General features: G+C 50.6%; 1 protein-coding gene across 4 annotated transcripts; it reads left to right on the forward strand.

Moving 5' to 3' along the window:
• The first annotated feature begins 3,362 nt into the window (after positions 1-3,362).
• Positions 3,363-14,416, forward strand: ETV4 (ETS variant transcription factor 4). Of its 4 annotated transcripts, none has more exons than XM_057414186.1 (12): positions 3,363-3,419; positions 3,490-3,583; positions 3,714-3,761; positions 6,422-6,475; positions 9,496-9,622; positions 10,172-10,330; positions 10,716-10,960; positions 12,321-12,395; positions 12,485-12,553; positions 12,910-13,079; positions 13,434-13,535; positions 14,039-14,416. In XM_057414186.1, exons 1-12 carry the CDS (start codon positions 3,375-3,377, stop codon positions 14,258-14,260), a joined length of 1,410 nt encoding a protein of 469 aa, XP_057270169.1. In that variant the 5' UTR covers positions 3,363-3,374; the 3' UTR covers positions 14,261-14,416. The 4 variants fall into 4 exon arrangements, with proteins under 4 accessions (XP_057270169.1, XP_057270170.1, XP_057270171.1 ...); XM_057414187.1 differs by having other exon boundaries at positions 3,493-3,583; XM_057414188.1 differs by lacking the exon at positions 12,485-12,553.
• Positions 14,417-15,123: the final 707 nt, after the last annotated feature.

Here is a 15,123-nt window from a genome sequence, read left to right on the forward strand (position 1 = left end):
CATTTCCCTAAAAGTCCCTTTCTTGGCACTTTCTCTCCATACATCCTGAGCAGATATTTCTCTATTTGCTCCCACAACGGCCCTGGTACATTATAGCCGCATGACAATCAATTAACTGCTCACTCTATCACAATAAAGCAGCCACCCATCCTTATATAACTCTTTTTAATTGTTTTCTTACATTATAACGTTTTGCTAAACTTATTCTGCCATAACTTACATAGTTTAATTTCTCAAAGTGCTAATAATCTAATTGCTTCCTTCCTGCAGACAAAGTGCCGGAGCCATTTTCTCTCATTTCAGAGCATTATAAAAAGTAGCTGGCATGAATACCTAAAAGGGGCAGTTTATTCACAAGACCTTAGAGAGAACTGCTTTCTCCAGAGTGTCTGTGGTACGCCTTAGGCAGCCATAAAGAAACCTACCCAGACACTTCCTTGCACTTTGGGACCATCTTCCCCATAGAAAATCACTTTGAGATTAGAAGCGTGGCAAGGCTCCTAAGCAGAGTTCTATGGGCTAGTGGGGCTCTCCTGCCATGTCAGAGAATCATAGAACAGTTAGGGCTGGAAAGGACCTTAAGATCATCTATTTGCAACCCCCCTGCTTGAAATGAAGCAATGACATTGGAATTACAAGTAAGTAATTCCTGCTACCACAGATCCTCTTGGAGACTGCAGGAAGAGGCTGAAAAGAAGCAATCTTTGCTATTTAGGCTTGAGGAAAAGAGCGTACCAGCAGAAAGACATTCCGTGCATTTCAAACCTTGATTAATAACCCCTGCCTGCAATTCACAATTCCCGAGTCTCCTGTTTCTAGGAAGATGGATTAACTACCCCAGAGCTGGGTTTGAGCTTCTTTGGGCACAACCTTTCTTTGCTACGTTCACATTACTAAACTATACCATGAAGAACAGCCACAATACCCCAAAACGCTCCGTGATGGACACATTAGGAAGGGGATTGCAGAGCAGTCTGCAAGTTGCCAAGTGAGAACTCACGTTTTCTGTTTCTGTGCAACGGAGTGGCCGGGCCGATTTCATGTCTAATGTTAAGAAACCCGAGTTCTTCATCCAGCTGTTTCTTTACTGTTACTTTTCTAAAGGCTATAGGTCTGCTCATGCTTCATTCATGCACAGAGAACTTTGGGGGGGTTTAGCTTTCACACTGTCATTTTCTGAGACATTTGTTCCTGTTTCTGTCAGGATCTATCACCAGCAGCTTTATATTGCACTAACCATCGCTGGTGCAAACTGGGCTTTCTCAACCCAGTACAATAGATGAAGCAGCTACACCTTGGGGGTGGACACAAGAAGGGGGAGAGAGATTAGACACACAACTCAATTGGTAACTAAGGAAAATAAGCTGTAAACCCAGGGAAGAAACATTTTAGGCAGCGTGGATTACAGTGGTGGAATAAATCTATTGCTAATACCCCATAAGAAAGAACCAGTTCCCCCCTGGTTTGTGTATCACTTCTGAACTCTTCACAAGCTCTATACTTTAAGAAAAAAAGGTAATAGAAGGCAATTAATCACCGTGCATGTTAATTGCTGAGCCTGCAAAGAGAAACTCGGGAATCATAGTCCCACAACTGATTAGTCAGCCTCTGAAAACAAACATGACACATTCACACAACAAGCCCATGAGGAACAGAGAAGAAACTATCAAACAAGTGACGTAATTTGCCACCTGTAATTTTTTACTAACCTTTTACCCATCCTGAATGTTCCCTGGTAGGAAGCCAGCAGCTTTCCCAGGAAGCTCAGCCTTCTCTCTTCTCTCATACCCTGTTTATAAACTCTTCATCCTCCAAATCATTCACCAACAGTATTTGTATCATTCTGATCTTGTGAAACCAGAAGAGAGAATTCATATAGATCCCTGAGAAAAGCACAGAACACAGAAAGGAGCAGGTAGGCAGGCAAACTAATTTAAAACATGATTTATTCCCCAGGGCCATTGCTGTCATCAAGGGATAAATCAGAGACAGGCCTTACTCGTGATCAGCAGCATCAGTTTCACCTTGGATATGTAACTCATCATCAATACCAGCTGTGATTGATCTCTTGAATGTGCATCTGGGTGTAAACATCCTGAGAGCACGTTCTCATTCTGCCACCACAGACTGGTCAGGACTGTGTTTCAATTGAGTTTCCTGATGGAGTGGGAGTCCTAGGAATGCTGGGGCTGGCAGAAAGATCAAAATATATATGGACTAGGTCATTACAGATGTTATTCTGCATAACAGACATCCCTTTCCTAGCGAGCACATCAGTCTGTCACACTGGTGATGCCAGCTATAGAGAAAATGTCCAAAATGTACAGCTCCTTTTAGTCTTGAGGATAACTTTCCCTTTTCCTTCTTTTTCTCTCGAGTGTCTAGCTCTCTTCCCGGAGATGGCATTCCATGAACTATTGTCTTCTCATCACCGGGTCCCAGCTATTTCTGATATTTTTTGTAGGATAAGTAGGCTCAATAAATGTTAAATGGGACCATGGAACTTAAAGGAGGGATTTGAAAGAATGGCAGGACACACTGGTATGCACAAAAGCAAACCCACTTTTCTGCTGTGCGAATTCCAGGAGTAGGTTTTGATTTTGTATTTTTGTCCCTCAAGAGAATAAACCTGATTTTGACAGCCAGGGCCTTCGTTATTTTCAGTCCAGAGGAATGAGCGAGGTTTTTTCCTCTAAATCTTGTTGAAAGTTCAATAACTTCCCCAGAACAGAACCGAATGTACCTGAAGCTTTGAAATGACTGCAATGTGCGTGAGAAACAGCGAACCTGATCGTGTGCCGCGCTGGGTGGGCGTCTGGAAGGGCAGGCTGAGCACAGCTCTGCCGCTCACCACAGGCCCAGCTGGAGCGCCTTCGCAGCCTCTCGTCAATGAACTTCGAGAGGGTTTTTTTATGAATGGGAGCTCCGCCATTGAATGAACACCAGGGCGCTGCGCTCCGATTGGCCCCGAAGGCTAAACTCCGCCCACTGTTCCCGGGGGGGGCGAGGGCCAGCGGGAGCGGGGATTGGCGGGCGTGCCCCAGCCTTGAGCTTCATTCATAAATTCGCTGGAACAAAGGAGTGGGCGAGCCGCGGCTGCGATGGGCCAATGGGAGGCCGCCCCCGGGCCCCGCAGCGGTCTCACGGCCCAGAGGGGCGGGGCTATGCCGGGCTCCGCGTGGGCTGCGAGCAGCCGCCGGTGAGGGACGGGCACCGGCACCGGCACCGGCACCGGGACCGGGACCGGGACCCGGCTGGAGCTGACGAGCTCGGTCCCTCCTCGGAGCCCAAGTTTCGGCAGCCGCGGACGCCGGGAGCCTGGGGGAGCCGTGCCGGGAGGCAGGCAGGGACCAGCCCGGCGCACGGGCGGCGGGATGAAGGCGTACCTGGACCAGCGGGTGCCGTTCACGCTCCCGCAGGTGAGCGGGGAGAGGTCGGGGGTAGAGGCGCGGGACCCCTCTGGCCGGGTCTGATCCGCTCCTCCCGCAGCAGCCTCCGGGCCAGGCGGCTCCCGGCGGAGCTCTCATGGGCGTTGGGAAGAGAACCGCGGATCCGGGCTTGCTGCCGCCGCAGGATTCGGAAGGTAAGGGGGAGCGGGAGGGGATGGTGACAGTGAAGGGGAAGCCGAGTGGGCGAGGAGCGGGTTCCCTGCGCCTTGGTTCCGCCGGCCCTCCCCAGCGCTCCGCTGAGGAAACCTCTCGCTTTCCGCGCAGAGCTCTTCCAGGACCTGGGCAGGCTCCAGGAGACCTGGCTCACAGAAGGTAGGTGCTTCCCTCGCTCCCTTCTGTCTGTCTCTTGCCGCTCCTGTGCTCTGTTTGCCCGGCTTCATGCTGTAAGCGCTTTATCGAGGCTTGCCAGCCTCTGGCTTGTGAGAACCAGGAGGCGTGAATCGCGCTATGGTGCAGGGTGTTTGTTCGTGAATGGAACTTGGCAGCTGGCCACTTATTTCCCTGGTTACGGTTTTCGCTTCAGGCTACTTGTAACTGGTTCTATTTCGTGCTAATTTCATAAAATCAGAGTCTGGTTTGGGTTGGAAGGGACCTCTTTGAAAGGGACGTTCCTGGAACTGTCCCACTGCTCAGTTTGGTGTCTGAATTGTTGTGCCGTTTGACTTCAAGAAAGAGCAAACTTCAAATCCCAGGAAGTCCCATTAATGCAAAGTGAAACCGTTTTTACACCGTGCACTGAATTTGCTTAATTCCAGTGCTACGAATGATCGGTTTTGATTTGATTAATCACATTTAAACCAGATCCTCAAGCACAAACTCTTGCTTAACACAAAAGTGCTTATTACGATGTAGGAGCTTTACAAATATTTCACAATGATACTATAAAAATACACATACTGGTGAAAAAGGGGGTTTTAAGTCTCCAAAAAGGTTTTTGTCGATTAAGGGGGGGGAAAAAAAACCCTAAAATCAGATGGTTTATGTTCATTTCAAGCTGAAATGACGCTGATCAGGCAGCGGTCAGGACTGGGAGGGTTGGAAGGATGCAAGAGGAATTACCTGGAGGCTGTTCAGGATTGAAACACTCACCTAACTTGCATCAGGGCTGAAAAATGAGTTGCTGCTCATGTCCTAGATCTCTTGAATGTGCACACAGGCTTGAGACTGGTTTCTCTTAACTGCTCAACAATCTGGAGCTGCTGAGAAGAGACGTTTGCTTCAGAACTGATTTCTAATGGTTGGTAATATTTTTAGCTCACTAATCTAAATAATTCGCATAGAATCGCTTACAATACGATTGTCAGTAGCAGGGTGTTTGGAGAAGGAATTCACAAGTATCCTGGGGTGAAGGGAAGGTCACACATGGTCTCATAGCACTGCACAGAAAGAGGGAATCTGCTGCTATACATGATCACTAAATGTTCATGAAACCCTACTGCATGAGTGTGCTTAGAATATAAGAACAGATATATATATGTAAGTATAAATGCAGGTTTGGGGAAAGCAAGAAAATGTCTATCTGTATTGCAACTATATGAAGTAGATAATGAATATTGTGGGTTGGAACTAGACCATCTTTAAGGTCCCTTTCAACCAAAATCATTCTATGATAGTATAAAAACACATATTTTCTCCTGCAACTTGGCCTTGTAGCCTTCTACTCCAGCACTGCAAGTAGCACTGTGCAGCAGTGGGGCTGTGTGCTCTCACTCCAGCCATTCAAATCCACTGCCCGTTGTTAATGCGGTGTTATTCCCTAAGGTTTATTTTTGGCATGTCTTGTCTTAGCTTCAAGTGACTGAGATTAGTGGGTTTCCATTGTCCATGTCCCTTTACTTTGACTACATCACCTTTGCTTTAGAGCTGAGGGAGTGCACGCTGCAACATCCCAAACTCTCGGTTGCTCTGTTCTGTACCAGCATTTCTTTCAGCGGTGCTTTGTGAGAGGTTTTGTGAAATATCAACTGCTCCAGGCTGTCCCCTGCAGTAAAAGGGATGGAAAAGTAATTGTTAGAAGTAATGAAATACTCTAACACAACGCGTGCTGTGGTTAAGGTTCTCCCCACAGGTTCTCCCAAGGCACACCCCAAAGCTTAGGTCTTTACCACATTAGTTGCTGCCTCTGGATAAGGGAGCACAGCTCAGGAGGTGGTCTGAGGCCACCTGCTCTACTGGAAGGTGTCCCTGCACATGGCATGGGGTTGGAACTGGGTGAGCTTTAAGGTCCCTTCCAACACAAACCATTCTATGCTAATGTTGTTAACTGTTTCCCTGCTCACCGCATCCAGTAGCATCTCGTTCCAAAGGGATCGGCTGCTCTAAGGGCAATGAGGCCTCTGCAGATTTTCAGATGTCTTTGTTAGACAGTCTTTGACACATTCAAACGTCTCAGACCTTGCTGTTATTCTTGGACTTGTTCTAACAATGCTGTCCATGGGGCAGATGCCTCAGAATAAGCTTTGCTGTGCTGATACGTGGGGAAAGAACAACTGGTTGCTGTCAGGTCCTCTTTGACTACACCAGCATTTCCCATTGCAAACCACACACGCTATTAACATTATACACACTATTCACCATCTCCCCTTCCTGCTACCAGATATTCTTTTCGTTCTTCTGAAATGTTCTCCTGCAAATGTATTAGTTGGTAGTTGCTTTTCCTATGCTAAATGCTTTAAAAATCCCTGTGTGGTTTGTTTCTAATGCAAACTGGGAACCCTGAGCTGATAAACTTGCTGTTGTCCTTATTTCCAAGGCAAGGGAGAAAGAAGCTGGCAGATTTAAGGGGCAAATCTGCAGGCAAAAGAACGGTACTCATTAATCCCCAAGGGAAACTCGCCTTAGTCACTAAAGTGCATCCCAGCAGAAAGCTCGGACGGATCTTTCCTGCATAGGCTTATTTCTGCCTTACTGTTAATTACACCATACAAAGTGCCAAATCTAATTCTCCTCTCCCTCTCTCCCTCCCCTGGCAGCTCAGGTTCCAGACAGCGATGAGCAATTTGTGCCTGACTTTCATTCAGAAAACTGTAAGTAGCACGGGGGTGATCACACACCTCAGGGCAGGCTACACTGCAACCAAACCCATAAATGCAAGGCACGGGCATTGAGGCATCTGACTTCTGTGTTGTCGTGGAACAGGTTGTTGTGATGGTGACAAAAACAACCCCCATGCTAACCGTCCACATCTGCACAGTGCAAAAGTATCTTTGTGTGGTGGTAGCTGCACAGTCCCTTATGCACAGTGGTTTCAACGGATAATGTGTTTTAGTTGGGGTAGGTGTGAAGAATTAGGCCTCCCTGAGCAGCTGTGGAAATGTGTCGCCGTGACAATCGGATGTTAGATTTGTGCTATTCCTCCTCCCAAAGCAAAATAAATCAGCACGGAATTGTGGTGCTGTGACCCCTGCAGGTGCTTTTGGGGGGCTCTGCTCACCTGCGGGGCCCCTGCCTGAGCATCCGCTGCCAGCGTGGCCTCTGTGAGACAGCGGTCCTGTCTGCTGCGGGAGGACACAGCATCCCTGGAGATGTGCTTGCTGGCTTGCTTGCTCTCTGTTCTTACGAACAGATTGCATGTGCTCACACAGGAGTGCACAAATGTGTGCTCTGAGAGCTGGGCAAAGCATTCAGGTTACAACGGAGCTGAACCTTGCACCCAAAGGCCGTGCAGCTCTTTCTGCTTTCCTCCCGCTGGCCCTGCAGCACAGCCGGGTTTGCTCTCTGAGTCATGTATCTTGCTTCTTCCTCTTTTTGACCCAGAACTGAGGAGAGGGTTGGTCCATGTAGCACATTGAATGAATGAATGAATGAGCTGGTTGTAATGCAATAGCCTGTTCCAGCTAATAGGGGCCGGAAAGAATTGGCTGCTCCTAGCACAGCCAGCTTCTTGACACTTCAATGGAGTGCAGTGTACTGGGCAAAGCAGTTTGGTTTTGTCCAGCCCTCCTTCCCCCCCCATCAGGCTCAGCTGACACATCATCACTTTTAGATGGGTTCTATGTATTTGCTTAAGCCATCCACTGGAGAGAGCTGCTGCAGACAGGAAGGGAATGGATGCCGCAGGCATAGCAAGACCCTTTTGTCTTTGGACCCTTGCGTGGGCCTGGGGTGTTTGCACCAATGCAGGGGGGTCACATCTGGGGTACAGAATCCAGCACTCACCTGCAGCAGCTTGGGCAGTGCCAAGAGCTGTTTGTGCCAAAACTGATGTTCAGTGGCAGCCCTGGGAGCAGCCATGGGAGCCACTTCTCCCTCAGAAGCTGCCGCAAACAATCCGAGGCTCCGGTATCTTATGAGTTCACTTGTTCCTCTTGCTCCTGTCAAGCTGGCTGGATCCCTTCGGATGCTGGCAGGGTGTAAGGATGGGCTATTCCAACACCAGCTGAAACCAAAGCAGGCAAAAGGAGTCAGGTTGGGGTTGGTTTTCCCCTCTTGCTGAGGAAGTTAATTCTGGAGAGGGGTGTCTGCGATAGAAAGTGGCCTTAATCCCGTGTGCCTAGAGACAGCAGCCATCCCTCCAGCCGTCCCGATAGCCACTTGCTGCAGCACTTCAGAAGGGACGATGTGTCCTTGTGTGAGGGAGAGCTGGCTTGAGGCTGGCTGGTGCACACCGAGCTCGGGTCAGTCCTGAAGCTAACGCAGTGAAAGGATGAGGTCGGGCTGCTTCTTGCCATCCTGAAAACAATCCTCACAGCTCTGAACATCCCAGGCTCTGTCGGCGGCATCGCGTCGGCTCGAAGAGGTGGGAGGGATCTCCTGGGGAAGGACTGCAGCTTATGGGAAGTTCACAGTTTTGATGGGCAGGGAGATCTTTCCCCTGTTTGAAGAACCAGCCTAGACCCAGGTACCTTCCTGCGGTCACTTTTCTTCCCTTACTAAGTGTCAGCGAGCTCCTAAGAGCATCAGCAGAGCCCAGGGGCAAAGGCAGAAGATGCTTGACCATGTCCTTCCATTGGGATCAGCTTCTCTGAGGAACTCGTGAAGGCAGTTTTGCTCCCTGCTGGATTTAATCAAGCATGAAAAGGAACAATACCCACATCCTACTTCCTGGTGCTGTAAACTGCAACCCGCATTTGTTATTCATGAAACCCTAACCAGCCCGAAGATCCCTTCTTGTTTGCATTAGGCCACGAGCATGAACCGCCGGGCTGGCAAGGCAAAGAAACCCTTTTCCTTTGTGCCTGGGTTGTCCCTGATGTTTCGGCTGAGCAGAGCAGTTCAGGGATTCCCCCAGTCCCACACTGAGGGTTATTGGACTGTCAGCATAGAAGAGGTTTAACACAAGGAAACCTGTATTAGGAAATGATACGGGGAGCTGCAAAGTACCCATTGGCAGCCTCCTGCCCGGGAAGCACCGGTATTAACCTGGTACAACTGATGACATTAGGTATTGAGAGGCCTGGAAGCTGCTCTTCCACCTCTGAGGGATATCACAGTGAAAGCAAGGACATGGAAGTCAGACTTCTGGGTTTCACTTGTATTGTATTGCAATAGGATGCAATACAAGCAATAGTATTTATTTTCGCTCAGAAAACCTTCAGGTTTTCAGCTGTGTCTACAAACCCCTGACATTTATTGTCTACTGGACAAGCAAAACTATCAGGGTATCATACTAGTGCATTATCATTGAAGGCTACGTGGTGATGCTACTCCCAAGACATGCTCACCAGGGATGCACTGGGCTTGATGCAAAGCAAAACTTGGCTTTTATGTGGTTAAAACAGAGTATGTGCAAACTGTCCCAGCCTGTGCAGCTCAGGAAATACCCACTTCAAATCCCTTCTGGAATGATCGCAGAGCACGTTAGCACTTACCTTCGATTCGCTCTTGTAAGGTTGGTGTATCACACAAATCCTCCTGAACTGAGGGCAGAGCTCAGGTGCATCCAGCAATCACTTGTGCCTATTGCTGTTCCTCTGAGCCACCTGAACAAGCACAGGGTGGTGGAATCTCAACTGACTTTTCCTGGCTGATAGATGTAAATGTAAGCGTATTGCTCTCTCTATACCCAAGCAAAGTCTCAACCTGGTCTCTCATTTCTCTCCTACAGTAGCTTTTCACAGTCCTCCTGCTAAGATTAAACAGGAGCCACAGAGTCCCTCCTCGGACCCCACGCTGTCCTGCACCCATAAGCAGCCATTCCAGTACCCCAAGGGCGAGCAGTGCCTTTACACCAGGTAACACAGCTTACACAGGGGAGGTGGCAGGAGCTGCTCTGAACTCAAGCACTACTGCATCAGCTAATAAAGAGGTGTTATGACAACAGCCTGGTCTGTCTGCTGGGTAAGGGCAGCGCACACGTGCTGCAGTGGGTCAGCTCATGGCAGCCTGCTCATGCTTCCATGTATTGCACTGCATAGGGCAGACCTCTTTAGGGTAGATCTGGGCTCACCTCTTTTTTCTCTTCCCTGGTGCCGTTCCTCAGCTCCTCTGATGCTGAGAGCATCTCTCATGTGCCTTTCTCTCCCCACTGCCTTCCAGACTCTGTCCCACAAGGAGCTCCCTGACACCGTTGCCCACAGTCCCAGCTGCTTGCCTGAGTTTTAATACGGGTTCTTCAGCACAGACACATCCAGTGTTCTCTTTGAAGGGTTATTGCTATCGGTTATTGCATGGGGCAACCAGAAAGGAAGGAGTTTATGCCGGGGGGTTTTGGCCCGGGAGGCAGCACAGAGGGGCAGTGTCTGTGTGAGAACTGTAATGCTCCAACATCTGTTTGTCCCCAGTGCCTATGATCAACCCAGACAAGTTGGAATCAAGTCCCCCAACCCAGGAACCCCGCTGCAGTCACCATTTCAACCGTTCCCTAGACAGGACAGAAGCTTCCTCACCCCTGCGGGGCCACAGCATCCCACATCCAGCTGTGGATACTCCAACGAGAACAGGTGAGTTACTGCCAGGAGGAGGCAGGCACTGGGAAGAAGGGTTTCCACCTCCGTGCCTGAGGGAGGGAGAGGCTGCAGCATCCAGGTTCAGGCGCTCAGCTTCCAGCCATCACGGCATCCCCCCCATCCAAAGTACCTGGGACCCACCACTGCTGCCTAGGGTCTGTAAGCCTAAGCCTGTCAGGTTCTGCAGGCCATGGGCTCTGTAGCTGCCATGGCAAACCTCTTTCACGAGGGTCCCTTCCTTGCCCCAGCCACACGTGCAGCTCCTGGAGCCCTTGTAACAGGCTGAGGCTGAGTTTCTGTTCCTCAACCAGCCCTGCCCCGGGGCCAAGATCAGAGGGGCCAAGCAAGCAGCCAGCCCGTGTCCTCTCCCCTCTTCTAGCTCTGTGTACCAGCCACCTGTGGAGACGTTCCGCTCCTTCCCCTCCTCCCAGGGCACAGCCCAGGAAGACCCTATTGCCTACCAGCGCCAGATGTCTGAGCCCTGCCTCCCATACCCTCATCAGGGCCTCAAACGGGAGTACCAGGACCTGCGGTACGAGCAAGGCAGCCAGGTGGGCAGCGGCAGCCAGTACCCAGCAGCTCTGGTGATCAAGCAGGAGCAGGCGGACTACGTGTACGACTCAGGTAGGATGAACTGGCTCTTTCTGACTGCGTAAAGCTGGCATCAATGGGGGTGAACAAGCTCCTGGGTGAACACCCATGGCTGATGGCTTTGGAACGCTACTCCAGCATCCTCAGGCACGTGTGTGGTCTGGGAGACAGGCTGAGCGCAAGAGAAAAGGGTTGCAATTCTGGAAACCTCTCTCTAAGACACCTCTAAGAGGATCGGGTGATCCTCTTATCTTCCCACAAGGGAGAAGTCTTATTTCAGCAGACCTGTCCATCAGACCCTGACATCACAGCACCCTCTTCCAGAGGGAACGTTACTTGTGGTCTCCTTCTCCATTGTGAAGTGTTTTCCTTAGCAGAACTGGATAGATAAGTCAAAAGCTCCTATGAGGGTACAGAATCCACCACTGTGGCTATGCTGATACTACACGTTCACCGGGTCTTTCTGTCCAGACAGGGCAAGCAAATGTGCAAACCCAGAAGCATGCTGTTTGTGAGGGTAGTTTATGACTGTAATAACACCCAGACTCAGCCCAGAGTAGCCTTTGCCCTTAGCATCAGCAAAACGTCTGCTGCAAGCACTAGCTGTACACAGGAGTCCGAGGGAAATGGAAGGTAAATCTTTCCAAAGCCCCCAGTTACAGCTCATGGCTCAGGTGGGAATGAAAACCAGGTTTGAAACAGAAAGCCAAGATTCAGAATACACAAGATACAGAAGACGGGCCCTGCAGCGCTCGCGCGCAGAGACCATGAGAAGACTTGCTGCTTGTTCTCAAACTCAGCCTATCCTTTCCTTTATGTTTTCTGAGCTGTTTGTGAGCATATGATGTGAAAAGAGACAGGGAGACTGAAGACATCTGCAGTCACAGTTGTGGCTGCAGCAAACATTCAGATGCTGCTACAAGTGAGGTCTACTACAACGTTAAGACCACCAAGAAAGCAAAGTGATGCTGCTACTCTCCATTAACATGATGGTAGTACTCCTGGGGAAAGGTACTGCCTTCTCACCTGTGGAAACAGCAGCAGAGCGTGGTTATCTTAAACTCGGATAAGGGAGAGGTGTCATAGAAACTTAGCCCATCATCCAAGGTTTTGGATGGAGCGTGCATGGGTGACTGATCCTGGCTCCTCTGAAGGACGTCATGGGATAGTACTACAGAAACGTACGACTGGGATTCATGCTTGGAAGCGGGATGAAGACGAGGTTGTGGTGGGATGGCTGAGACATGAAACGTTCTCAGTCTGCCACTACCCTTTCAGGAGGGCCTTAGGAGGACGTTGGTTAGAAAGCAGCGTTTACCTGCCCGCCTCTGGAGATCAAGCTCCTTCTGCTCCTGTGCTTCTTAATGAAACAAGTTTATTACTTGCTCTGTAGATGTTCCTGGCTGTCCTTCCATGTACATAAATGTGGAGAGTTACCCGAGCCATCCAAACACAGAAGATACATTAGGTAAGAACCTCAGTGACTGTTGTCTTTCCCCTGCATTGCATTGCCCTCTGTACTACCTCTACGACTGCCTCTGTTGCTTCCTCTTTCAGGCTGCAGCTATGACAAGCAGATGAGGTCCTTCACTGATGATGTCTGCGTTGTTCCAGAAAGATTTGAAGGTTGGGAAAAGAATGGCTCGGAGTTTGGGTGACAGATGGGGTTATCCAGCATCTCTGCCAACCGCTTACCCACTGTCTGCATAGCTGGGTACACTGTGTTCCTGCAGGGGTGGTAGCTGGGGTTCAGACCTGCCTCTGGGAGATTCCATTCCTTGAGCTCTTTGAACAGCAAAGAGGCCTTTTACCATAAGCAGCTTCATTGTGAGGCTCTCCAGAGCTCCTCAGGGCAGAGCTGCTGGTGAATCGGCTGCTCTGCTGTGCTTGAACTGGAATATTCCAGGTGTGAAACGTGCTTTGTGTTTGGTAACTGCCTTTGCAGCGTTACCCGAGCAACACCCGCTTCGTTCTCTCCGCAGGAGACATCAAGCAGGAAGCTGGAGGGTACCGGGAAGGGCCCCCATACCAGCGACGGGGATCTCTCCAGCTCTGGCAATTCCTTGTGGCTTTGTTAGATGATCCAACCAATTCCCACTTCATTGCCTGGACTGGTAGAGGGATGGAGTTCAAGCTCATTGAGCCAGAAGAGGTGAAACCATCAAAGCAGTTAGCTTCTCTACAGGCTCGGGGGAAGCAGCCCCTGCTCCTGAGGCTGGAAGTTCCTCTGCCCTGGGAAGGCTCCTGCCTACCAGTGGTACCTTCAGTCAGGTGCTGACAGCAAATGGGCTCTGTAGTGGGAAGGAGAAAGATTTACATCACACAGGGTTCTTCAGTTCGAGTCCTACCCTTCTTGTTGGAAAGCTGCTAAGTAATTAGTTTGAATCTATTACTGTGTGCTTGTATGTGTTGTACCATTCCTCACAAGAGAATCTGCTGGATAATGTTCTTTTGCCCTTGGGTTGGGTTCATGGACATTCATGCACGTGGCTGCTTTATTCTACAGGTAGCCAGGCTGTGGGGTATCCAAAAGAACCGTCCGGCCATGAACTATGACAAGCTGAGCCGATCCCTTCGCTACTACTATGAGAAGGGCATCATGCAGAAGGTCAGTTTGCAAACAGATGTGGGGTTTATGCCTTTAATGATGCTTTTCATGTTTGAGATAGGAAGTCTTTCTTCTTCTGTACCCGGCTGCAGTCAGGAGAGTTGGCATTTGTGCAGCTGCAAGGATGGATAATCAGTGTAGACTTCCAGCTGGTGAGCAAAATGCTGCTTGGGGTTGATGCTCTGTGGCAGGGATGGTGTCTTCCAGATCCAGAGCACTGGAGAGGATAGCTGTGAGTGTAATCATGTCCAGTAGAGTCCAGCCAGGCTCTGCGGATGCTGTTGCTACCTGGACAGAGTCAGCTGGCAGCATCCCATTGCCCAAGGGCTGTGTCAGGGGAGCCCAGAGCAGCAGGAAGACAGCACCGGGGGTAGTTTAAAACTCCGACAGGTCCCAGGGTGATGTGCTGGAGCAGGCAGAGGGCTTGCAAACCTCCCTGCTGCCTCGGAGCACTGCGTGGTGCTGCCTGGGCGCTTGCAGCATCCATCCCTTCTCCCCTGCAGGTGGCCGGGGAGCGCTACGTGTACAAGTTCGTGTGTGAACCCGAAGCCTTGTTCTCTCTGGCCTTCCCCGATAACCAGCGGCCAGCTCTGAAGGCAGAGCTGGACAGGCAGGTCAGTGAGGAGGACACGGTGCCTCTGTCCCACCTGGATGAGAATGCTGCTTACCTGCCAGACCTTGGGAGCCTCCCCGCACAGCTTTACAGCAAGGGCTACACGTACTAGCACCGCCGGGAACACACTCTGCCACCTTTGCTTGTGTGTAGTAAAAGTCTGGATAGTGTTCAATCAGTATAAGCAGTTTTCCAGGCCAGCCTGGGGTGGCACTGAACTATGGATACTTGCTTTGGTCAGGAAAAGCGTTCAGGTACACGTGGGTAAGCACCTGACAGGGCTCTTGTGTGCTTGTGGCAAGCCCCTCATATTGATCAGGATGGGGCTCGGGCTCAGTCTCAGTGAAGCAGACGTCCGAGCAGCAGAGCTGCCATCCCCCAGGGCTCTCTTACAGGTACAAGGATGCTACAGTGCTGCTGCTGCCTCCATTCCTCCCCTACATGTACTGCACCTCTGTATAAGCTGTCCTCGGCTGTCTCTGACCCATGTGGACTCACCTCTGCAAGGCCAGGCCTGTCTTCTTCCCAGGATGGCTGCAACGCAGCACTCACAGATCATACACCTTCCCTGGGACCTGCTTTGTGGGGATGGGGAGCACTTGCCCTGTACATGCATAGTCCTGCCTTGTCACCTCCTTGCTCACAACGCTTAATGCCCGGGCTGTCTGAGCAGGGCAGCTGGAGGCACCGGCCAGGACTGCGTTACCAATCCTGCCCCTGTGGCAGCTTGTAGCAGAAATCCTCTATATTGATTGAAAGCCTCATTTCCCTCTCAGCCTCTCCCCCTGCATGGCTGATGCCAACCCTCTTAGCCTTGTCCCTGGGTGTAAGGGCCAGGAAAGGCAGCTCCCTCCCTCTCTCAGGCCAGGGACTCAGAGCAGCCTTCTACACCAACGCCTTTGCTTGCCCCCTGCAATCCAGAGACTTGGTGTTCTGGCACCTGCCATCCCACCTGCCCTGCTGAGCACTTCCTCT

The sequence above is a fragment of the Pezoporus wallicus genome, unplaced genomic scaffold, assembly GCF_028554395.1.
Source record: "Pezoporus wallicus isolate ANWC-B61680 ecotype Strahan unplaced genomic scaffold, APGP_CSIRO_Pwel_v1 contig_13150, whole genome shotgun sequence".
NCBI lineage: Eukaryota > Metazoa > Chordata > Aves > Psittaciformes > Psittacidae > Pezoporus > Pezoporus wallicus.

Excerpts from the sequence above, each read along its gene's own strand:
- ETV4 (XM_057414186.1), top strand. The coding sequence starts at position 3,375 with ATGAAGGCGTACCTGGACCAGCGGGTGCCGTTCACGCTCCCGCAG. Across the intron at positions 10,331-10,715 it reads GGATACTCCAACGAGAACAG|CTCTGTGTACCAGCCACCTG; the intron begins GTGAGTTACTGC and ends CCCCTCTTCTAG. Across the intron at positions 12,554-12,909 it reads TGTTCCAGAAAGATTTGAAG|GAGACATCAAGCAGGAAGCT; the intron begins GTTGGGAAAAGA and ends TTCTCTCCGCAG.